General features: G+C 43.9%; 1 protein-coding gene across 1 annotated transcript in view; it reads left to right on the plus strand.

Annotated features, from left to right (window-relative positions):
• The first annotated feature begins 11,152 nt into the window (after nt 1-11,152).
• The window catches only part of RHOJ (ras homolog family member J), a 49,895-nt gene continuing 35,390 nt past the window's right edge, over nt 11,153-25,657 (plus strand). Inside the window, exon 1 of the mRNA XM_032189390.1 lies at nt 11,153-11,883. Within this exon, the coding sequence (XP_032045281.1) occupies nt 11,706-11,883 (178 nt within the window). The 5' untranslated portion in view covers nt 11,153-11,705. The remainder of the gene's footprint in view (nt 11,884-25,657) is intronic.

A 25,657-nucleotide genomic window follows, 5' to 3' on the forward strand; every position in this document is an offset into this window, starting at 1 on the left:
CAGAGGATATCCATCTTGAGCCCACAGGTTGTCTGCACTACAGCTGAGTAGCATCCAAAGGACAGTTTTAGCACCTCATGCTCAGTCCTCCACAAATACTGAAGAGTGACAGATCCCACAGCAGGAAAATCCTGCAAACAAACAGCTTGCCTGGCCCTGGTCTTGCACTTGGAGCAACGTGCTGTAGGCACAGCACATGACTCAAAGGCATTTAACTGAGAAGATAACCACTGATTCATGAGTCAAGGGCATGGGCTGCTATTTCTAGCCATACCACTACATAACACGTGAGCTGGACAGTCCTTTCCTTTCTGGTTCCCTCCTGTCATTTGCACCTTTAGACTGCAAACACCATGGGGCTGGAGCTGCTGAGTTTCCCTGTATGCTTTTACAGTGCTTAATGTAACCTCTGTGGTCTTCTCAGCACTGCTGAATGCAAATCCTACATGCCAGCGCAAAGCCACCAGAGCAGGGACAGTAACAGGAGGACACTTAAACCAAGATACTATGCAAACTTTCAATGAAAGCACACACCAACCCTTTCCATGAGTTAAAAAGACTCAGCTAACTTTTTCCTTATTTCCACAAGCAGGCATTCACCCCAGTTCCATCAAAAGTAATGCAGGCAGTGACATGGTTGAGTGCTGAAAGGCTGTTGCTCTGCTATTCATGGCATGACAAGCTGCAGAAAGATCTGTCACATGAACCCACTCTCACACGATTTCCCAGTGGACTGTTTTCCAATGCCTGTTACCTCAGTGCAAATCTGGAAGAGAACTGAGAACTGAACCTGGTCAAAAAAGTTGGGAAGTCTCACGGGGACAGATTTTCTGAGGAGCTTAGCAGCTCTTTCTGTGGGAAAACCTACAAAGTAAGGTTTTCGGGTTTGGTTTTCACTTTTGCCAATAATTAAAATATGGCCCAAGATGGTCTAGATGAAATTGAGAGAGGCAAGAAGTGTCTGGTGGCAATCTGAGCTGCACTTCCAATCTGTTAAAAATTAATAATGCTCAAGACACTGGAGAATAAGGAAAGATGTGTAAGTACCATGCCATAATTCAGACACTTAGTGAACAGGTTTAAGTGAGACTTCTTATTTACCCAATAGCTAACACAGCAAAATTATTCTCACTGGCCATTTTGAAAGCAGATGAATCTCTGAAGATCTTATAGAGCAAAGATTAAAAATCACTGGAGCATTTCAAATTGTGTAATAGTAAGAAGCTGAAATGAAGAACCTTATTGCTGATGTTCATTTGCCACCAAAGGAGAGGGCTCTTACCTGTGACAGAGAGAAAGACATGACATTTTCCACGACTCAAGAGCTTTCCCTTCTCAGGTATAGGTGTGTGGCAGAAACAGAGAGGACAGGAAGGTTTGAAATGTTTTCTGAGGCCATCAGGTTTATTTACAATTGTGTATCTAAACAGCACGTGGGGCTCTCAGCTCAGCTCGTGACTGTGATGAAGGTTGGTGGGCTCGGGACTGAACATGGGAGCGTGATAGTATATCACAAGCTCTAAGGCCAAGGCATTAAAAATGAATTGGTCTGGAGGGTATGATTACGGAGTGGTTCCTGCAACACTGTGCTCTCAGGCTGCTTTGATGCTTGAGCTGAAAAAGAAAAAGGAAGGCTTCACAGCTGGGTCCCCTGACAACAGCCAGTGCACCATATGGTCACAGGGCTCAGATGAGCACAGCAGGCCCAGAGCTTTGGGAAAAGCATTTCCAAGAAAAAAATCCTACTGGGTGATGCCTACTGAGAGCAGGCTGTGTCTTCAGATTGCCTGCATTAGTTAAAGCACGTAATCTGGGGTTGTTCTCCTCCTGTCAATGATGAGTAAAGTCCATCAAAGAAGTCTGAAGCTTAAATTACAGATGCTTATCAGCTGCTTGCTGTTTTTAAGTTAGTTCCTCTAATGTTTTGCTTCACATGTTAAATAAACCCATTTGTTTCAAGGCGTCTGTTCATATCCACACAGCACTGATCACAGCCCTCTGGAGAAAGGATGCAGAGGCCTCTGCCCAAAAGCTGCTGCCACAGGCAAGGAAGAGAAGTTACACGTTTCCCAGAATATCTGAAAACATAGAGTTCATCCCCAACATAAGCCAAAGAGATAGGTCAGATGCTTGCCATTCAAAAATCAGAGAGACAAGACTAAAAAAGATGATGGATCCCCCTCACCACCTCCTAGACATTACTCACTGCTGTAACAACCAGCAACCTGTATTTGACTGTTACCAAATATGTCATGAAGACAGCAAAAAAAATATGTTGAAGTCAAACTGAGTCAATAACAGTTCACTGGTAACCGATCCCCATATTACTCACTAAAGCTGCAGTTTACAGCATATTTGTTTTGAAAGAAATGATGATAAACGCGAGAACCTAATGTCATGATTTCTTGCGTGACTGGAGGACTCTGCACAAGTTCTTGAAATATGCTGCAGTTCCAGTCCTTAGAGATGCATGTGGAGAGAGGCATACAAAATATAGGTATGTACTTCATTTTGCTTCACAACAGAGAGGAGCCTCAAGCGCGGTCTATCTGATCACAGAATCACAGACTGGGTGAGGTTGGAAGGGACCTGTGGAGGTCATCTTGTTCAACCCCTCTCCTCAAGCAGGGTCACCTACAGCCAGTTGTCCAGGTCTATGTCCAGATGTTTTTTTGAAGATCTCCAAGGATGGAGACTCCATAACCTCTCGGGTGCATTACAGGACCTTTGGCTGCAAAAAAGTCAAACCAAATTTGAAATTCTCATGAGTCACTTTTGCCTATTAAATCACCATTACAGAATACATTTTCACAAAGACAGCATGGCTTCAAATGCTGCTGATCCGAGGAAAACAATCCACAGGGATTCCTGCCACTTAATAGCATACACCGAAAGCAAACCCAGACAGCTCTGAGATGGTGGCAAATGTGCAGCCAGGCTCATTTTATACAAATGTGCCACAGTGGGAGCACAGGGAGCAGGGAAAGGAAATTCTGGCCCTTAGGAACTTGGTACCATATTGCAGAATTTAGCAGTCACAGTTCCCCAATGACACACTATGCCTAAATTTCACAAATGGCCATCGTTGAATAAGCAGTGCTTCCTAATGAAAAATCTCAGTGCCCTCTTGGCAGAGGAATAAGCCACATGACAGTGAGAAAGAGGTGGCACAGATGGGTGAAAAAGTTTCTAAATCAGCATGAAAGAGCCAGGAACATCTACCATGGCATGTCTGCTCTGCAACCCATAGCTGTGACTGCAGCTTATGACACACACACAAGCCAAATATGTTATCACAGGTACATTGACAGCTGTATCAACTGCAGCAAAAACTCTGCCAAGCATAACAAATCCTGCATAGACCTCTTGGGAAGTACTGGGGACACACACTTTACAGAGCACAGGGACACACTGCCATGGCATGAGCTCAGGGAGCCCAGGCTGTGGCCTTCAAGCTAGGTACAATTCATACACCGTAATGTGGTCCTCATGGTGGAGAGGGACTGAGCCACCAGGACCTGCTAAGGGTGGCAGCACCTGGCGGCCCCCTCTGTGGTGAGCTCTGGGGAGTCATTCCAGCTGCTCCCCAAAGCCCTTATTTATCCCTTCCCAGCACCCCAAGGTACTTTATATGTGTCTAATGGCTTCTGGCCACAAGAAGATCTCGGTGTACAGTCCATTAGGGCAGAAAGCTTACCAGCTACTGAGCAGAACTACCAGCACCACTTCCCCCAGATGCTTTGAGACCTCTTTCCCCAAGTGGTGAGCTACCAAATACAGCTCCTGCATTTGCTGTGGCCGCAAAAACTGTCTGTGAGTAGCCAGCAGACACAGCAAATTAAGATTTTTCTCCCTCTGCCTTCCAGTATACCTTCGGGTACCTGTAGGTCCCAAGGCCTTGCTTTAATGCTCTGACCTTTGGCCTCATGCAATTTCAGGCACAAGTTTCTGCAGCTTGGGTAGGATGCACGTGTTCCTCATTTGTTTTAGCAACACACCCTAATTCTGCTGGAGAAAGAGCACAATTGGGTGATACAAACCCAATTGCTACAAAAGGGAGAAAAAAAAAAAAGTCCCCTGCTGCTGTCAGCTCTCCTCCCATCACTCTGTCACTGATGGAAAGCTGGGTTGTCCTGAGAGAGAGTTAGAGAAGTTCAGCCCACAGAAATACAACATGAAAGAAAACAATATATACCTGGAACAGTTTTTGCCTTTAACAAGCTCACTGTGAGGTCTGACCAAATGCTTTCTTGGTGACAGCCAGCAAATAGGTTGGTTTAGCTCTGCCACAGACACACACCCCTCACATGCTGCAGGAGTTGGTCTCTGCTCTGAAGGTTAGCAGTAAAAAAACAAAACAAAACAAAACAAAACAAAACAAAACAAAACAAAAAAAAAAAACAGGAAGCATTTCTCTTTCCTGTTTTACACATGAGGTAAGGGCATGGCTTAAATGATCCACTCCACTTATGCATGTCTGAGCGGTGGGTTTGGAAGTGGGTCCCTGGATCTCATTGCAGTGCCTTTGCCACAACGCTGTGCTCAGGATAGGCTCAGTAAGGAGACACAGTGGAGAAAAAGCCCATCACAATCTTGCTAGACCTTCGTTTTCCACTTTGGTCCTTGTCCCATCTGCGTGCTCCTGAAATGTGGAGGCAGCGCCAGCCTCCTGCTAATTTTTGAGTGGAGGCAGAAAGATCCCTTGAAGCACAAAAGCACATCCCCTCCCTGGAAGCAGCCTGCTCCCTTCTTTCCAAGAGAGTAAAAACTCTGCATGAATGTTTTATGAATCAGCTGTGTGCTCATTCCAATGATAAAGCCAGCTTGGCAATCCGGCCTGAAAGGGGGAAGCTGAAAACCTACAGATTCCAACTGGCATGTTTTTAGACGTGAATGTTTTCTCCCCATTGGAAACATAACTTTCAGTCACATCTAACTTGGGGAGGTTTCTCTGCTTCTAAAGAAATTGCGGATTATGTCCCAAGCATTACTCACAAGTGAACAAAATAGATTTGTCCCTTTAATGACTTCACTGCATACACGTATGCACTCTGCTAACTGGTCGCAATTTGGGGCCCTTGGTGCAGTTTGATTTCCTGATTGCAGGCCTTTTACTTTCTCAGCAGTCCATCATATGCAGTTGCAAATGATATTTTAAGATACAGAAGAGGCATAGATGAGGTTCCTTCTTGTTTAACCTCCTGCTGTATTGCTCAACCTAAAATAAATGTAATTTAGAAAAGGATCCTCTACAGAAAACACCATAGATAGGTAGGAAGAAAATGCCTAACGTGTTTTGCTTTTGTTTTCTTGCTCTGTTGATCCCAGGCTGAACACATACTTAAGTTCATTTCTCCCAACTGTCATATGGAGAGTAGTAAATGGATTTTTTTCAGACATCAGCTCTACTCGAGGGAGAGGGAAGGGGAGGGAAGACTTAAAAAAGCTATATAAAATAGCCATGGAAGACAGATACTAGACAGGAGAGAAGGCAGAGGTGACAGCCAACAATTTTCTAGAAGGAAGTGAGAGAACCCTGATGCAAATGGAGGGATGCACCAGACCACCAGATGCACATATTCCACCATCCAAAGGGTACTTTCACACCTCCAAGGAAAACTGACCCCCAGGGTCCAAATATACCTATATATAAATATAGGTGTGTATATATATACCTATATACCTATATATATATATATACATATGTATATATATATATATATACACACACACATACACACATATATATATATACATATGTATATATATTTATATATATATACATATATATACTATATATAGGTATATATATATACCTAATACATCCAAATATACCTATAAACAGAACAGCTAGAAATACAGCCACTGGACAAGTACCGTCAACTTCATGGATGGGTAACACAGCACTATCTACAGTCAGTGATGCAGAAAGAACTGTAAATTAACAAGCTGATCATCATCTTTCCTAGCTGAAAATAATCCCTCCATCCCTCCCCTGTCATAAACCCACAAATACACCATGTTGCAGGTCTCATTAGATAGCAGCTGTTTTTTGGAAACAAGTTCGGCAACGAGGGTACTCTGATGAGCAGGACATGAATCATCCTTTGCTTGACCTCATATCCCCAAAGTCATTTGTTTTATAAGCTCCTCATTCCAAAGGGAAACCCAATGACACTAATTATATCCATGGCAGCAGCATGAAACAGGAGACTCCCTGCTGCTGGTGTGGACCACCACGGTGGTGGTGATGGTGGCAGCATGACTGATGGCGTGTGATGGCTGTAAAGAGGCCTGCTCTCACTCAACAAGCCTCAAAGCCGAACCTCAGCACCTACCCATTCAGCAAACTGCCTCTAAAAATGCTTCACGCAGAGTGCTTCCATCCCCACTGTGGTCAATGCTAAATTGTTATTTTTTCCTCCCTTTTTTACTGCTTCTGCTTTTCAACATATCAAATTCACTTGAGGTCTCAACGACCATTTCACCAGGGTGGGAGGCTGATGGATGGGGCTGCCAGCAAGAAAGGGGAACAGAGGATGGAGGGAATAAAGATAAAATGCCTTCATTTCAATTTTTCTTGCCGCATTGTGGAGGCACATCCAGACAACCCAAGAACAAAGAGGAACCACCCCAAGCCTACTCTATCTAGGACTAGGGGTCCAGGAGGCTCCCCTGAGAGTGTGGTGACTACAGGGATGCTTAAAGTCTTGATTTCATTTAACTGCAGGAGTCTGGCTTTTACCATCTCACAGTCCAGAAAAGGTGAAGAATCTGACCTGGCTTTGAACTGCACAGTGATAATTAAGCTCAGTATGGTTCTGCTATGCTCAGTCTGATACCAATACAATCCCTGTCCCCCCCCACCCCCCCCCCAAAAAAAAAAAAAAGAAAAACCCTCTGACAATCCAACAGATTGGACAAAGAAAAAGTAAAAAAAGTGAGAAGATTTACCTGAAGTCAATTTACAGTTCAGCAGCAGTGCCAGAAACTTCATTCCCACGTCAGCACTGGTAGGTGGAAGGAGGGAGGATGGATGAGGCCGTTTCTAGCAATAAGAGGTGGGGAGAAAAGCTTTATGGTACTGCAGTCACCTTCAAAACCCCCCAGCCCATGGAGCTGCCTCCTATGGGTGAGAATGTAGGGACAGATCTGTTCTGTTTAGGCCAAGAAGGGATGATGCAGGGGAGGAATAAGGAGGGCAAGGCCTAATGAAAGATGAGATGAGGAAAATAGTTAACGGAGAAAATTCCTCTAACTTACAAGCTTTAAGCTCATAAAATTGCATAAAGAAAGATGACAGGAGGCACTGGGGAAAAATGTGGCAGTGGCAGATTTGGTTAGGGAAAGAGCTGGAAGAGCACAATACAGCTCTTTTTCTTTTTTCTTTTTCTCCCTCTGAAAGCCTGCAGAGAAATAGAGAATGGATTTAATTGGCAAACATACTGCTCACTGCAGAGCTAATTAACAAATTTGCAAGTCCTTCACCTCCCACAGATCTCACCAAAATTCCTCTCACAGGCCTTGAACTCGCTGATCCCTGAGGAAGCAGCTGCAGGGACTGTCCTGTCAGACCTGTGCTGATGAAGATGAAGCTGATGCTTCCACACAGACGTGTGGGAATTGGACATACTATGCAGTCCCAGGAACAGATCTGCAGCCAGTTAATTTGTTAATTAACAAAAGGTCAGAAGCGCTTCAACTAGAGCAGAGCTCTTTGCTTGAGAATCTTTGCTAGCTAGTGCCTCAGGTGACAGCTTTGCTCCCCCGTGCTAGTAACATCTGCCTATATCTATTATGGTCTTCTTTAGCCTCCCTTCTTGCCATGATGATCTTGGCTAGAGGCTTGTAAAATGAGTGGGATGAAAATTGGGTTGGATAGCTGAGAACCACACGGAGCAAAGCAAGCTTTCCAAGCATTCAGACTAGTTGGGCTCACTGTTTTACTTCAGGCACGTCTTGTCAAACTTCGTGGCTTGAAACCAGCCTGCTCTTATTGGATTTGTAAGATGGGAAGGACTGAGATCTTGTGAGAAAAGCTGGCCGTTTCTAACTTGATTAGTGAAAGAGCAAAAAAGCCCTGGATCCAGATTGAATCACAAGACCTGAGTTTTGCTGATCATTACCAATAACCCTATGACTTCCACTCTGGGGCTTGTAGGCAGCTCTGCAGAAGCAGTTTAAGGGTAGCTGAAAATTGCACTGCAACTGCACAAGGGTCAGGTTAACCTAAAGCACTGCCACTTGCAATTTACAGGTTAAGAAATCTCTTGTTAGACATAGCAGGATTGCCTCAAACTTTGCTAGGCTTATAGACAAGAGGACTGGGCTGTTGATTCACACAGCAAAGTCAGTGCCAACTTTGCAATATACAATCCCAGGTTGCAGAGGGGTTAATGTTGTCTCAGCCTCCTGAGAGAGAAGTATAAACCAATGTGATTATATGTTCTTGCAACTAAACCAGCTCTTAAGATGTTTTGGTCCAGCTGATCTGAATGGTGCCAAACCACGTTAAAGTAACAAGGTTAAAGAAAACATGCTTCTGGCCCCTTCTTTTATAACTTTATCATAACTCCACTAGAGCTATACATATCATCTGTGTAGGTAAGGCGAAATTGTAGCACTGAATTTAAGAGCCTTATGGGCAAGATGTCAACTTTCCTTACCTTCCAGATAAACTAATTTTGTTGCCTCTCCCAGGAAAGCCATTAGGTAGAGTCTAATGAGTGGCTAGGTTTCCATTAAGCATGCTAAGGGATGTAGTTCTTTTATTGACGCATCTTACCCCACAAGGTACCTATACATAAGAACCTGGAATTGGAGGAGTCTACAAAAACCCTCCAGTTCAGCCCCTCAATACAGTAAGAACCACAAAAGCTAACCCCTTTAAGCAATTTTAAAAGACCCTTTAAAAAAAGGTGGGGAGGAAAATGAAGTTTTCCTTCATTTTTTAAGCCTCCAGAGAAACCACAAAGGAATTCCACTGTTCAGCCTCTTGCAGAAAAATGGAAGTGGACACAGTTGTGCTGAGACTGCCCAGCTTTATGGTCAAGGCAACACAACCCTGTTGAGTGTGGTGGAATGAACTGTGCGGATTTTGTTGTAGGCCTAAATCTGGCCTAACTAGCATTAAGGCTTGCCTTAGCTAAAGCCATGGTTGGTGTTGGAAAAGCTTGCAGCTAAATTATGCCTGTGTAAAATGGGAAGTGAGTTAGTTGTTTTTTTCTGTCTGATAGAGGTAATGGGGAACTGAACCATGAATTATTGGATTTTTTATTTTTTGCTTCCTCGGGCTCTGCGGTTACCTTGCAACAGCATATGCTTACTCATGGGTTTTGCAAATTTATCCAACAAGGTCAGTGGGTTGGTAAGCAAAGGCACAGAGAGCATCAGTGCACCAACCCAGCCATGTAATAACTAAACAGAGGCACAAGCTTAGACTTTGCCCCAGCTGCAGCAGGAAGTTTAAAGATCAAAATCCTGTAACACTAGAGCCCCCCCAGGATGACCCAGATGTGCTGCTGGTGGTGGAAATGATCAATAGAGTGACTGTTTGGACAATGGGGCACTGGGTGCCTACAGCTCACAAGTTTTGGGGGTAAACCTCAGCTTTTGGTTGTAGTTTTGAAGTTAAAAGGATGCAACCCAAACTCCTAACTGGGGGTAATCCTGCAGTGATGATTGTGACAATAGGTATGGTGCTGGGTTTAACAGTACCTCTGAAGATCCCTCTTGTCAACAGAGAGGAGGTTGAGGAGAAGAAAATGAACATGGGGCAGGTTGCATAAATTACTGAATGACTAAGATGCCTGTTAAGAGCAGGCAGAGACCTGGGGCTATCCAGGTAAAGAAACAAACCTTGTTCAACCTTGTTCCCTTGTTTCATCCATTAAGCACCTCCTGGGGAAGGTGTTGAAAGCCTGGTCCATCATGCTGCCAGGTCACTGAAGAGCTCAGGGATGGGACTGGGCCTGTCCAGGCAAGACTGCGGGTGGGTCTGCTGAGCCCCCTTCACTGCAGACATTGAAGAACACAGCCTGGGGCTAAAAAGGTTCATTATTAGCATTGTGTTGGTCTTTACACTTCCAGGTGTGTGTCACTCAGCAGCTGTGCAAGCTTTGGGGCATTTCTTTCTAAGCAGGCATGAGCAAGGCAGGGGAAGCCTGTAGCGCTGGTGTGCTTCCCTGTGGAGCCCCAGCGGGGGCTTGTTTCCCCCTTTCAAAGCCTTTTAATCTTATGGAAGGGAAACGCGGCCAGCAGGATGTGCCGAGCCGCTGGACTAGGCTTTATGTCAATGCCTGGCTCGTTTCTGCTGGAAACTCCAAAATCTTTCCTGTGGAAGGAGCAGGGAGTTTGGCCCTTCATGTTGCCCACATATAGACTGCTATATATTTAAATTGAGAGAAGACAGGAGGCACGTGAAGTGCCAGAACAAAACTGAGATTGGAGGGGGGGATAGGGATCGTACAGTTCAAAGCTGTTTTTTCCACAGAATGCTATGGGGAGTTATATATATATATATATATATATATATATATATATATATATAAAAAAATACACACACATTTTAATTCATGTAACTTTATTTCTTTTAGCTCTCTGTGTTTACAAAGCTACGCTGGGGCAGGGGGGTGGGGAGGAGGAATCCCTCTTTTTCTTATTTGGGAAAATGAAGGGGAACATAAGGGATACTTTCTGAGTGCCCAACTTGAAAAATCAATGATTTATTATTCTGAACCAAGTTTTCTAAAGAGCTATAGACACAGAGCAAGTTCACATTCAACTCTACCTACCCTCTATACCTCCTGCCTGCTTTTCCACCTCCCCCCCTTCTCCTTCCCAATGTACGAAAATACCGACCCTGGGATCAGCAGGGATCACTCCCGGGAAGATCAGAGCCGACACCACCAAGGCAGCAGCGGGGCTCCCAGCCTCGCCATACCCTGCACAGCCACGGAGGTCCAATGCCTCTCCAAAATCCTCCTTGTCCGAATCAGTGCCGGCAGCCCGGAGAGCAGCCTGAGCGCGGGATGGAGCAGGAAGCCTAAAAACTTTGGTCTGCAGAGAGACCTCTAGTGTTTTTCTTTCTCCATGTCCTGGCAGAGTTCCTCCAAAGTACAAATACACACAGAGCTCCCATTGTTTGCAGCCCTTCACAAGCCCACTGATCCTAATATGGAATTCAGCAGGAAACCCATGATTTCCTGACACACAGCAAGCTGGAGAAAGAAAGGAAAAACTCCATTAAAACCCTCCAGACTCTCCTCCATGTTAGAAATGAAATGGAAAATGGAGTGGATTTAACAGGAATCCCTGATTCCTGCAGCCAGGCTGGAGGAAGGGAGACGCAACTCAAAGCCGCAGGCTGCTGATATTTTTTAAGTCGCAATAAATACCGAGAACTCCGGGGCAGGATGAGGATTTCCTGACTCGGATGAACAAGAAAGGACAGATTTTTGCAATATTCCTCTGCTTATATTTAATTTATTCACCTCGATGATTCTCTTGACTGCTCTGGTAATTGTTAGAAGCGGCTGTGACAGCCTGGAAACATTAGTATGATTTCCTGAGTTTGAGATTCCTCCCCCCCACACCACCACCACTACTCCAAACTCAGGAAAAGTCAATACAATCGCACTTCATTTTTCCTTCATGTGCACTTGGAAGTCCTGGGAGCAGCAAGAGCAGCGGCGGCAGCAGCAAGAATGAACTGCAAGGAAGAAGATGACAACTGCACTGACGGGAGCAGCAATAACCCCAAGAAGATGTTAAAATGCGTGGTGGTTGGGGATGGCGCGGTTGGGAAAACCTGTTTGCTGATGAGCTATGCCAACGACGCCTTCCCTGAGGAGTACGTGCCCACCGTGTTTGACCACTACGCAGGTAAGGAAGGGCTTTAAAAGGAATTTTAATGGGGAGCTGCAGGAGGGCCAGGTGGGAGGTAAGGGAAGATCAGGGATGGTTCGGAGGCGATGCACGGGTTACTTCTCATCCAGGAATGTGATCCAGGCCTGGATGGTGGCCAGAGAGCTTGGATGGTAGTTCATACAATTGGGGCAACGTGGGATTTATGCAGAGAACTTATTTGTTTGCTTCTGATTTTTAGTTTGTTTTCAGCAAGTAAGAAGCATTAGGGATGCAATTAAATGCACTGGGTTTTGGGGACAACAAATGTAATTCAGCCTCTGTCAAGTTATATTCAGCTGCTTGGTTTGGTGTTTTTTTCAATTCTGAAGTTCTGAACTTTGCAGGCTGCAGTTATGGTGAAGATTATATATATATGTATACATAAAATATACATTGTTGGTGATAAATTACATAAATTACAATATTTATGTCCTATTTAAGGAGTAATCTTTGAGAAAATCAGCATATCTCTGAGTGCTGTCAGAATATAGCTCTCAGGGAGATTTTTTTACTCCATCTATAAATAGAATTTAATATTATAACTTGACAGTGGAGAAAGCAGAAGCGGTGATTGGTTTGAGTACTTTATGCTGAGGGAATTTTTAGCGTAAGAAAAAAAAATATGAACATAACAGAGATCACAGATGATGTTGACTGCATCAGTGTGCAGAACAGACCCACAGATTAAACACAATATTCACAGGCCTCTATCTGTAGCAATTACTTTACCCAGCTGTGTCCAAAGTTACCACACAGCTGTTGTGACAGGCTAAAACTGTTGCTCAAACTCCTGCTTAAATTTTCCTATCCCAGATTCTGTTGTTTTTCTTATCTCACTGCTCCTTTGCCTTATGGTTGTTGTTGTTTTTAAGATCCCCCCTGAAAACAGACTTTAGAAGCACTGCAGAACTGCTGCTTATCTCGCAGCAGCAGTTGGAGTTTCCCTCATTCTCTCTCCACCTCCTTAAAAACTGAATTTTCATGGCGTGGCTTATCATAGATTTGGTGTTCTGTAATGGGAAAATCTCTGTTTTCATTCTGGCTTTGTGTCAGGTTTAGCAGATGAACTGGCCAAACAAGAAAGCTGTGTAATTGCAGAATCTGATCCATGGAAATGTGAAGACCTTTTCCTCCACAAGAGTGGGCAGCATCACTTCTAATGCAAGCAACACTCTCTTTTCTCTATTATTACCACCAGATAGACTGAACAACCATTTTAGAAAAAAAATCTTTACCCAAACGAGATATATGAAATAATATTTTATGGTGTAAATAAGTATTTCCGCAAGGCACAAATACTATGCAAGGCTGCACAGATTTCTGTCTTATATTGTGATAGCACCCACTTACTTTCCTGTGATAAGCTGAGGTCTGCTTGTCCCTTACAGCCTTGCTCTCCAGCAATACGCTGGCTCCAGCGCCCACCACCCTCTGCTCTCTGCCAAGCCCTGCAAATGCCTCTGCGTATGGAGAAACCCAAATGATAGCTGGCACTGGACCGCATATGTGTTGATCTGTGGGCTGAGTGGCCTTGGTGTGAGGATGAGAGCACAAGTGTGTGTGCATGGGGGCTGCGCACACCCAGGTGCTGATGCCAGCCACTCAGGCTGGCACTTGGTGGGGCACCAGGCTCTTCCCTACCAGGTCACTTGCAGGGGTGTCCCTTAATTCATCTCCTCTCTGTCAGAAGTGGTAGAAATTGCCCGTGGGCTCCAAAATCACTGAGGGAGAGGAGGGCTAAGAGAAGGACAGGAAGATGAAGAGTGTCACTCTATAATCCTAATTTCTTTAGGACACCAGTTAAAAGCAGTAGGCAGGCACATTTAAGCCAATCTACTTTTTCAGGCTTTGAAGATTTAGACTTGTAAAGTATCTCCAGCTATTCTTGTTTGCCTTTTAAACTATTATAGCACATAAATGTAAACTAAAAATGTTTTTAATGACAAAGTTCAGAGAGATAAGGGAAAATATAGCTCTGTACATTAACATGCTATTTTGAGACTTTGTCCCGTGCCAGTGGTCAAAACTAACACTGGTCAAAAATGGAATTTCATTTCTGGGAGAAATCCCATCATTTATTATACTTATCTCACTACAAAGCAGCACACAAAACTGAGCAATAGAAATGGCTTTTGGAGCAGAGTACCAGAAAAAAACCTTCACTCATATAACATAAAGACATTATGTGGCATAAAATATAACATAACCCACTAAAATACTTTAATATACTGTGTATACTGAGAGGAAAGAGTTCACTTAGGCTCAGACTTACCTCTAAGCTCACAGCTTTTAGGATACTCTGTGGCAATGGACCCTTCTACCCCTCCCCACGCGGCAGCCCACGGCCACAAGGAGAGGTGGCATGGTGTTAACATGGGCATGGCAGTACCACCACAGCATGCAGAAAGGTTTTGCACATAGACAGATCCTGGAGAGCAGTCAAAGCTCTGGAAAAATCACGTTGAAATTTATCTTGCCACATGGCTTGATCTGCCCGTGCCCTTGCCCCTGTCAAAACCAACCATTTTGACCTACCCAAACAAGCTGAAACCAATTTCAGCTGGTCTGTGTTGAAAATGCTCATAAGCAATTAATTGCAGCAGGTTTTTTGCAAAGCTGCACTTTCCATTGAAGGTTTTTCACCCAGGCATTATTAGCAGCAGTGGTGTGTTAGCAAGTGCTTCGTCTTGCCTCACCAGGTCACAGCCTGGTTGTGAGTCCCAGGGCATTTACAAATTTCCTTCTTTCTAATGGAAAAAGTAGCGGGAGGGGGGGGGAAAGGCATTAAAAACTGAGGATTCCAATTGTGATCTCAGAGCAGTTTCTCACCACCGCGACTCCAGCGACTCGGGGGAGACAGTGATGCTATCCAGCCCAGAATTGGGAAGAGCTCCAGATGCACCGCTGTCATGGCCAAGGCGTTAACCGTTCACCGCCCCGCAGCACCAGCTGCATCTACTTGCCCTGCTCCATTGCATCTTGTCAGCCTCAGACCTGGGGCAGCTTTTCAACAGCACGAAGCAGATAAGCACACCAACAAGGTGTCCCTGAGGAAGCAACCAGCGTTTCAAAGGGCTGACCTCCAACTGGTATTAAATCTGCATGGTACTTAGCCTTGCATATGAGAGGTCTTGAAACCACTTTATAAAATTTGGACTCACCCTGCCTCTAAGAAAATCAAAGGCAATGCGTGGATTTCACCCAGGGAAGGAACAGGCTTCCTGCAGACAGGCTCGGATACGGCACTGCCTGGGACGAAAGGCTGTTGGCGTTTCACCATGTACACAGCTGCACTGTACAAAAGTCCAAACCAGTTATTAGCTCCACACCACTAATATTCTGCCACAGATTTCACCCACAGTCCACAAAAATGAATTTGTTCAGGGCCTGTTGCCAGGGCTGGGATGTGATGGATATAGAGCAGGGTCAGAGGTAATGCCAGACAGATGGGGAAGGCGAACTTGTTATTTGGATACGAAACTGGGCTCTTTTGTTGGATGCGAGGAAGTTTATGATTCTGTTTATTTCTCTAGGCATTTTGAAGAGGTTTTGCTGGAGGCCAGAACCCTGAGTAGGTTTTCTTACCTTTGGTGAAAATCCAAGTCCCACACCAAAAGGGTTTAGCCACAAGGTAAATGGCTGTTTCTAGGGCAGGCGAACCAAAGTGCAATCCCAGTGACAAACAGGATATTACGGGCCATAGCTGTAACAATGGGGACTGTTTGGATAGTGAGTAGATGCTTTAACATGCTGCTTCCATTCTGTCCTTCCAACATCAAACGCCGTTTTTCCGTGAGCAAAGGTCTCTCAGCCAGGGTGACTTGTATTGTGTCTAACTATATGAAATTATAGATGTTTAATTAGGGCTGAGGTTGTACTAAAAAGATCCATTAATTACTAGCCAAGCTGGTTTGATAGTGCCAAAATGAACAGGGTCATTCTGTGGAAGGCAGACAGGAGATGTGTTATCTTTTTTACTTAGGCAGCCACTGAGCATCTTGTTTGATACTCATGAACTTTAAAAAGCCAGCAATTTTTAGCATGAAATGTATTCACCCCAGAATTTTTACTCAGAAGTGCATTTGTTTTTCTATATGCAAACCCTCAGTTGACTGGGGGGGCTATACCAACCCCTGAGCCTAACTCAGCCCCCTCTGCAACCAGAGGACTCACTAGGTGGTTAGTCTAGGGAGGACATCTCAAACCATCTGGTTTAGGGACTGCACACAGGTGAATGCCAGACAAATAGTTTTAGGAAACAAAGGTGTATCTTTGGCAAATGAGAGAGAGGTCAGCCCCTCTGAAGGACATCTGCAAACATGTGCACTAGAGACTTGTGGATGGCATAAATATGTCCCTCCTTCCCTCATGTGTCGGCACAAACCGACAAACATTTATAAATAGTGAATCCATTTGAAAAAAATTAGCAGTGGCATGTGATCAGCTAATGAATAGCATACAGAATAGTTCAGCCATGACTGAAGCTCCGTAAATTAAAAGCAATATAGAAGAAAACAACTATTAATTACTGTTAGGAGCCAGGCTCTTTGTACTTCAGTGTGTACTCTTAAAGTAGTGGGGCTGACCAAGCACTGAATGGGGCTGAAGCGCTCACTGGTGTTGCAGAGCAGAGAACCCACCCTTGCTGACCAGCAAAGGCACATGGCAAGGGAGAGAGTTTGAGAGTTTTGCTCCAGCATTTTTACTAGCATAGGAGCAGTACTATCGCTCTTGCCCAGAAGAGTCAGTATGTGCCTATGCAAATCCACAAATCCATTATATGCTGCCCATACACCACAGCACTGACACAAATCGCTGCTCCTGTCCTGCCGTGAAAGAGAGCAGCTTGCAGTGGGCACCCTGGGTCCTGGGGCAGGCAGGAGCACCCAAGGGAGACTGGGACCACCCTGTCACTGTGAGCAGCCTCACCCTGTAGCCTCTCCCCACGGGGGAGGAACCAGCTGCTGGGACAGAGCAGAAACCAGATGGGCGCTGGAACACCCCAAACTTCTCCAGCTGTAGGCACAACAGCACATCTGTCCATGCTTTGGATGTACTAGTTAATATTGATTGCTGATGCTCTACACGGGCACACTGGTTTCGACCTGTCTCTGTCTGTCAGGGTGTGTGAGCAATGACCTAAACCCCATCCCGTTACTTTTTTCCCCTGTTGAAACTTTACTAAACAGGATTATTAGACAGGATGAGGCTACCCAAGGAGATTTGCAGTTTCTGCATGGGTGCTGCCGTGGGAGTCTTCACACTACCACGTTCTTGAGACAGTTGTCTCCTATAAACAGTCTTGGTAGCACATTAGATGTTTCATGTGATGTTTGGGGTCATTAAACTGAAACAGCTATAAATAGCACTGAGAGCGAGCTGTGATGTTTATTTGCATGGATGTTTGCAGTGTTTTTTTCCTTTTAATGTTCATCCAGTTTTGATCAAACAGACTTGAACATTATCGGAGACAGGAAAGCACTGACTCTCTTTTAAGATCTGGCTTTTCAGACTAACAGCCACAGAACAGATACGTTCATTTTGCCTCTCAGTAGCTAAAAGGACTTCTCTGCCAATCTTCCCTGTATCATCCACAGTAAAACAAAGGTCTCAATAACACATTCAGGATTCGACACAACAGAAAGCCACCAGTGCAATCAAAGGTTTTCCTGGCTGCCTTTTTAGGAAGACAAATTTTAGAGAACCACTAATTCTTAGGCTCCACACAGAAGGTTTAATTCCATGTCCTGTGTCACATAAGCTAGAGGAGATACAATGATCATCATGTTTTTTTCACATCCAGAAAGCCTAGACAGTCTTTATATACCCAAGAGGTGCTTTTTACCTGAATGACCGTAGTTATTGCACATTCAGATGAAACAGGCCCCGTGTACACACTCAAACATCTTAAGACATTTTCCTCCTGAAGGTGTTTTACAGCATGCGAAGAGCTGAGATGACTATCGCTCATATCTCTCTTCCTCACACACATCCCTGTATTGTCCTGAGGGTGCACAGGCCACTTGAAGCCCATGCAGGCAGAGGTGTGTGCATGCTCTGTGGTACTATTTACTGAGGGCAGATTGTTTCTGCAGCAGTGACAGAGTGGCGATGTTCCCGTTGTCCCCCGGCACTACTGAAATACAGCTGTGGCTGGGTAGGAGTGTGCAGCACCTGAGCTGCTTCCTACCTTTGCCTCTGGCTCTACCATACAGCTTCTCTTTGTGCTATTGCTATTAATGTCTTGATTTTACACCAACAAAAGCTTTATGCTACAAAGAGACACAAAAGAGCTCCATGCCCACCCCTTCCATACCCACGCACGTCTTCTTTATCACTCTGGACTGAACTTATAGCCCAGGAGCAAATAACATTTAGTTGAAATGCTGGACTAGAAAATAAACAAACTATAACACACGTCAGGAAGGATAGTGCCAGGAATTAGAGAAGTAGATGAAGCAGCCATGTTACTTTATCCAGATTTATCCAGCCCAAATTCCACCTAAACCCCTTTGTCTACCATTTCATATTAGATCTGTGGTGTTTCAAGGGCAATAGGAAACACAAAGAATACTAAGAGGGGAGTAAGTTAGACCATTGGAGGGTCTTGATGGTTCAGATGTAGAATGATAGCTTTTCTAGGGGCAGCCACAGGTGGAAATGCATTGTAAAGCTGAGAGAGTCAAATGGCATAAAAAGAAATATTTATTTTTATGGCATGTGATTAACCCAAGGAATTTATCACCACCTGAAAGCTACAGAGAGGAAATCTAACAAGGTTTCCAAAAAGGGATTTTGGACCTGATATCAGGGAGATTGAGTGCTATCATTAGCTGCTTAAAAAATAAGACTTCTGTAAGAGGTAATAAATGTGAGCTGACACAAGCCTCTGTTAGAGGTCAGGGTAAGACCTAAATGCGGTCTGATGAAAGGCAAATTATGTTAAAGCTGCTCAGTGCTACCTCAGGGACTTTTTGAAATGATTCTTCTGATATACAGATGGGCAAACAGATTTTGAAATTTTGTGAATGCAGCAATGGACTGCTGAGAGGAGACATGGAAGGGATTGTCTGGAGCAGAAAAAGGGTTAACAGGGGAAGTGATGAAAAAGTGACCCTCTTCTACACCACTGCAAAGCAGTCTTAGCCTTTTCCACCCCTTATTAAGGGTGAAACATTGCAGGGGGTGACATAAGCTGAGAAAACCAAGTCTGAAACTGTGGCCCCTGGCTCTTGAAGGAGAACTCTACAGCTTGAACTAAAAATCACATCCACTAAACTAAAATAAACTAAACATCCACTATCTTAGGAGTCCTTAATAGTCTTTACTCAGTACACGTGGCCAGCCATCCTCCAGAGGGGGCAAAACCACATGTAGGTGGTGCCATACCTGGCTCACACTGACAGCCAGGCAGATGCTTTTCAACAGCAGATGCTCCACATGAAGGAAAAAACATGCAAACAAACTAAAAACTTAGCAAGAACACCTATATAAAGTTCCTAGACAAGTACAAACTTCTTCATTTCTGCAGGATGTGGCAGTGTTTTTACTAAATTAGTTGCAGTTACTATGGCTTAGCTAAATCCATGCAAAATGCCTTTACCAAAGCTTCCTTTTCATTATCTGTTCTCTTGATAAACCTTGATACAGATCTCTGTGCTAATGATACAAACCATTGCTACCGTGCATCGTTGTGTACATTTCACCCTACAGGTAGTGCCTTTCCTATGTTCTAACTTTCCAATTGTTAGGGCCAAACCTAATGACATCATGGAAATGGCAAGGGATGAGGAAGAGCAAACATATTTCCTTCAATTGTTCTGTTCAGACAAAGTCATTAAACAATAATGACATCTCCTGTCAAATTATTATTTATCTTTACAATGAAAAAAATCCAGGTTACTGTATTTCTAGTCTTCTTTTAAGGGTGATCATCTCACTCACCAGTCTCCTGTCAGGTACAATGTTCTTGTATCTCAAGCTATGAGTCTTCTCCAGTCAAGGAATAAGATACTGAGGAATAGAAGCTTTATAAATTGTCACCTCAGGTTTTGTCCAAGAACCACTGAGATCAGAGTGAACACTAGACGTGGTGGGGTATTCATCTCTCCTTTTTTTGCCCACATAAGAGCTCAGAAAATGTGTTTTAAAATAATTTCTAATAAATAAAACCTAGAAAAAATAATAAAAAGGTGAATTTACCCTATTTATTGCCAAACACTAGTCAAATTCAGAAGTCTTTCACCCAAGACAAGCCATGCTATCATCAGCTTCAGCTGAATGCAGGGATTAGACCTCAGGTGCAACTTGTCCATGTGCTAAAATGCTCAAGTGCTGTTAATCAGCCAATGACTTTCCCATGTGCCCAGGTGGACAGGAAAGCTCTCCCAAAGCTGAGAATGAATCATTACACCTCATTGCAATCCCAAGCACCATCCATCATGTCTCAGCAGTCCCAGAGACACAGCCAGGTGAGCATAGCATGAAGGAGGACCTGACGGCACAGTCCAACTGTGTGGTTGCTATCACCTTTGGCTGAGATGGATACAGATCTCATTATGCAGTGATGGCTTTTCCTGAATACTTGCTCTGCAGCATACATACTCATAGACTTATGACCAAAACCAATAACCTCTTCTTAAAGAGACATTGCTAAAGGCAAAGAGAGTCATTATATGAGTATTCAAGATGGCTTGGAAGGGTGCTGGGGAGATAGTGCCATCTGCAACCTGTGGCTCTTGCTGGGGAGTGGTGCCCTCAGCTACTCCCTGCAGCCACAAAGTGTTGATCCCAGGAAAGGAGAAGGCATGAGGACCGTGTGACAGCTGGCACAGTTCCCCAAACTTAGGGTAGGTCCAGCACACCAAAAAGTGAGTTGCCCCAGGGTTGCCTTTCTGCCTCAGGAGCTGGCACAGCAGTAACTCCGTAAATACACAACATGCCAACCAGTCTCAAGGGAAGAGAAGCCTGGAAAACTCATTCACCAACAGGAGAAGCACTGGGGAAAAAAGAGCTAAAACACCTCCCAAAGGAAGGAGGGAGGCAGCTGTAAAAATATTCCCAAACATAGTGGCACAATCAGGAGGGTGAAGGCTTGGGAGCAGGAGTGGGAACAGCACCGCAGTGCTGGATCCTTGCTCCTGGTTCAGGGCAGTACACAAGTGTATCGTGGAAAGAGCAGTCCCAGCAATGAGCATAGGAGCCAGCAGTTAGGCATCTGAAAGAGTTAAGAGCTGAGGGGCTGGACAGAAAGGTCCTGCCACAATGCAGGAGGATGCCTGAGATGACTCACTGAAACTCGTTTCCAACCCCTGCAATTCTGAGGGGACGGAGGCCACGTCTTTTATTAAAGACTCTCTGGCAAAGACATTCAGCTAGAACTTTGAAGTAATGATATTAACAGTATCTGCTAATGCTCGGCTTTCTGCAGACCTTGTGGAAAGGAACTGCTTCAGCAACGAGTGGGAAAAACATACATTTTCAAACATAACATGCATTTTTATCCCCTGGGAGATGGGACAAAAAGAGCATCTATTTACAATAATAACGCTGCTTTGCTGAGAACAGATCATAAGGAAAATCCCATAAGGTTGGAAAATGTGCTTTAAGTTCATAAACTGTCCCATGCTCCAGTTCCAGAGCGGGCAGCCATCCAGCTGCTGTGAGCAGCTCCATCCTCAAAGGCCAGACCCTTCCCATCTCGGACGCTCTCTATTTCTGAGCAACCTCCCGAGCTCTGTTTCAGGACTGGCTGGCTTACCTCTGTGTGTTTTCCTCCAATAACTAGGCGTAGAGTCAAGGTCTTTCTAACTCTGGGGCCCAGTTGCTTGAGACCCGTTCAGTGAGCAGCACCACTGCAATGGCAACAAGCAGCAGAAATGCAGAGACCTGATTTTTCATTTAAAAGGTGAGGTGTTTCCGCTGAGGAAACTCAGCCCTGGAACAAACTCTTTACACTGACATACGCCTCCTGAGACTGTCTATTTTTTTTTCTATACAATTCAAGCAATGGCTTGCAGAAGTAGGGGAAGAACCCTAGGGCTTCATGTTGTCCATTCAATCGGACAACAGCACAGCTATTGACAGGGTAGGTTCTATGATCCCAATCCCAGATTGCTACTTATGGGCACACAAACTTCAATGAGGGTTCAGGATCTGGCTACACAGATAGTTTTGTTTTTGTTTTTGTTTTTGTTTTTGTTTTTGTTTTTGTTTTTGTTTTTTTCAGTTTAGTGTGCTTTTTGTTCTCTGCAAATTTGCCATTAAAATTTTCAGTAAGAGCATGAACAAAATCAAGGAGGGTATTTGTATGCTGTATTTAAGCTCGTAGAAAGATTGTTGCTTTGCTTTGTTCTGCTTTTTTGTTCTGCTTGTTTTGCTTTGTGTATGTAACCAGTAAATCTCAAAAATCACGTACAGTTCCCTTCATCTCATTGCCTTTTAGTTACTGCTGTGAATATCTTAAGCCTATTCCAGGAGTACAAGGGAGTAACATCTCTCATTAAATATATGTATTTATATATATGAAATACAACTTCAAGAAAGCAATTTTCCATGAATACCATCCATGAAAACAGGATCAAACTTGATATTGAAAGGGGAGTTTATATTTTGAAAAATATATTCAGCTACTCTGCCAGAAACAAGGCCTTACTGAAGAACACTCCAGATTAGCTGATGCAATTCATTATATCATTAATACAGAGAATTTCCTTTGCCATGCATAGAAATATTCTCTGATGGTGTACCACTTTGAGATCTGCTGGGAATTTACCTAAACCATTCAGTTTGGTTGAAGTCCAGAGGGGTGAGGTTGCTGTGGTTCTTGTTATTTTAATATTTTAGAGTGTTAAGTGCATTTTCCTCCCTCTACTCTCCCTCCGGGGAAACTGCTAAAATGTTGAAATAATTCATTCTTCCATTATTTGAAGCTTATTGCCCAATTAATTTCTTTTCCTGTAAAGAGCTGCTTGTAGCAATACCTTAAGTCCCTCCCAGTGCTCCCAAGGAAGTAAGAAGCAATGGGGAGCACGAATGCAGAACAAGATCCTGAATCTGAAGTGTTGTTTGACAAAGGAAATCTATACCGAGACAATGGTAGAACAGGAATAACTTGTGCTGTCTCCATATGGTGCTCCCAACTGGGTTTCCCTCCCCCCTGTTCTCTATTTACATATACGAACACGAGACATTAAAGAACAACTCTTGGGAGAATTTTGCAAGGAAAATGGTGTTTTGAGACTAGGCCTAAAAGGGTGGAAATTCCTGAGGACACAGGGGAACCTTGTCCCTGAGTGATAACATTCACACTATGTCATGGTGAGCTGCATGTGACAATTCATAACAAGACTGGAGAATCACCTGGTACCTTGTATCACATGAAATCATTCCAGCTCTTGATCCCCTTTCTGCTGTTCCCTCCATCTTTCAGAATGAATCAATGCATTTCCTTTTCTGCATATTTATTTTCCACTCTGCTTTCCTTTTCCTTCTTTTTCTTTTTCTTTTTCTTTTTCTTTTTCTTTTTCTTTTTCTTTTTCTTTTTCTCTTTCTCTTTCTCTTTCTCTTTCTTTTTCTTTTTCTCTTTCTCTTTCTTTTTCTCTGAAGAATAGGGTCTTCCCACCTGAAGTGTTAGAAAAGAGGAAAGACAATTTGTTTTTCCAAAGCATGCCTATGTGCAGCACGGAGCCTGGGGCTGGCCAGAACTAGGTATAGGTCCTGCAGAGCCATCCCCAAGCCAGCTGGGTCCAAACCCAAACCACAGACATTGCACACATAGCAGCTGCCCCACAAGCACTTAGTGATAATTATTACCGTGTGGCTCTTTGGATTTCCTCAAGCACTGCTGAGCTGGTGAGGGCGGCAGCCGGCCAGGGCATAACAGCAGATGTTTCTGCCTTCTCACGGATGTCAGCTCTGCCTGATGGAAAATGCCATCTGAGAAGAATGAAAACCAAAGAGCAGCCAGACAGGGATTTGCAGGAAGGTAGTGGGACCACCCTGCAGTGACCACTATCTGTTGCAGAGACCGTCCAGCAGCCACCGCTTTCCTGGCAAATCCCTGCCACAGCATACCATAAAAAAAAATATATCTCAGCATTGCTGTTTGTGTATAACCTAGGAAAGGTCAAAAGAGCCCAGAAGCTGCATGAGAAAAAATAAAAGCCCAAGAAAATGAGAGAAAATACTGGAGGAGGGTGGGAAACAGATATACATCTTTAGAGGATGGAGGGAAAAGGTATACTTAAGAGAAGACAGTCCAGAAACAATCCGTAAACCATAAAACAAGTTATTCATAGCAACTATGTTTTGGGGTTTGAGACATGATTTTGAACTTTCAGGGTTAGCAAAAGTTCTGGCCAGAGCATTTTTGATGAACTATCCCACCAAGAAAAATGCTGATTCATGGAAGTTGAAGCATTTTTTAAATACTTGGAAGGACAAATTCTTGAGGTCCAGGGCACTCTAGTTATTTCTGACAGTGCAGCAAGAAAGACTTAAATTGAAAACATAATACGTGAAGGTTCTGTTTTCATTCCACTGTAAAATGAAAACAAATTGTAAAACCTCAGAAGTTGCAGCAGAGTTGAATTATCAGCCCCCTGGCCAGTACTAGTCGGTTGCTGTTATTATCCATTTTACAGTTATTGTATCGTAACCATTATTATCCAAAGGCAGATTTCCTCCCACTTCCTCTAAATGAAATGTTTGTGCAACAGAGACAAAAATTTCCAAGGAAAATGCCTGAAATAGTGTGAGCTCAGGTGTGGTTTTATCCTCTGTCAATATAAAGAGATGCGATGGCTGCAGGGAGATGTTGGCAATCCTTGCAAGCCTTGGCAAACATAATGACAGCACAAGGCAAGTGCTCTGGGAAAGAGAAAGCAGAACTGTTTTTCACTCACAGTGTCTTTAATCTTTCTAGTATATGCTCCCTGAAGATGTTTTTTCTCTCTTCTCCTTCAATGACTTTTGTCATCACATTACTGTCTAATAAATCTACATTCTAATTAATAAGACCACACAGGTTTGATTTCCAGAAGAAGCAAGTTAGTCTAAGTGTTTTCAAAGGTTTTCAAAGCACATCTTCCTTCCTACCTTGCTCCTGTGAGTGGCACCCAGAGCTTGTGACACTGGGTCAAGGTCCTCAGTGGTGATGCCCAGTGGATGTGGGGGGAGATGTATGTAGCCATGTTTTAGTGACACTGCTTACAGATTATGCAGGAAATACAGGACCTGATTCGGAGCTTACGCCTGAATAAACTAGGAAGGACACCATCATAGTCAGTCATCACCCGAGTTATTGGGTTGTGTACAATTAGTCTGAGCTCAAAATACAACCTATATTCTGAGTTCTCTTACTGTAGGGCTACTTTCAGCATCTCCCCGTATAGCTGTACTTCTATTACCTCTCATGTTAATGAACCAAGCCACTGCTATTCAATAGAAAGGATTCACTCCATCACCCAGAAGCTAAAATGCTCTGTCCTTCCCAGGAGCTTCTCAGCAGAGGGCTCAAAATCCTGTTTCTTAGTATGAATTACATTTGACCTAAAGGAGTTCATTTTGGGTGTCTGAAGACCACTAAATTTCAGCTATCCTACCCTTTTAACATCTTCCAGCTGTGAGCTGCCAGGCAAGAGTAGAAACAGAGCCATCAGAGGCAATGAGAAGGCACTACTGACAGTGCCTAATGGATCTGCTTCTTTAGGAGAGCTGGGAACATATCCTGGAAGAGCCTGGTTTCATT

This window comes from Aythya fuligula, chromosome 5, assembly GCF_009819795.1.
Source record: "Aythya fuligula isolate bAytFul2 chromosome 5, bAytFul2.pri, whole genome shotgun sequence".
Classification (NCBI taxonomy): domain Eukaryota; kingdom Metazoa; phylum Chordata; class Aves; order Anseriformes; family Anatidae; genus Aythya; species Aythya fuligula.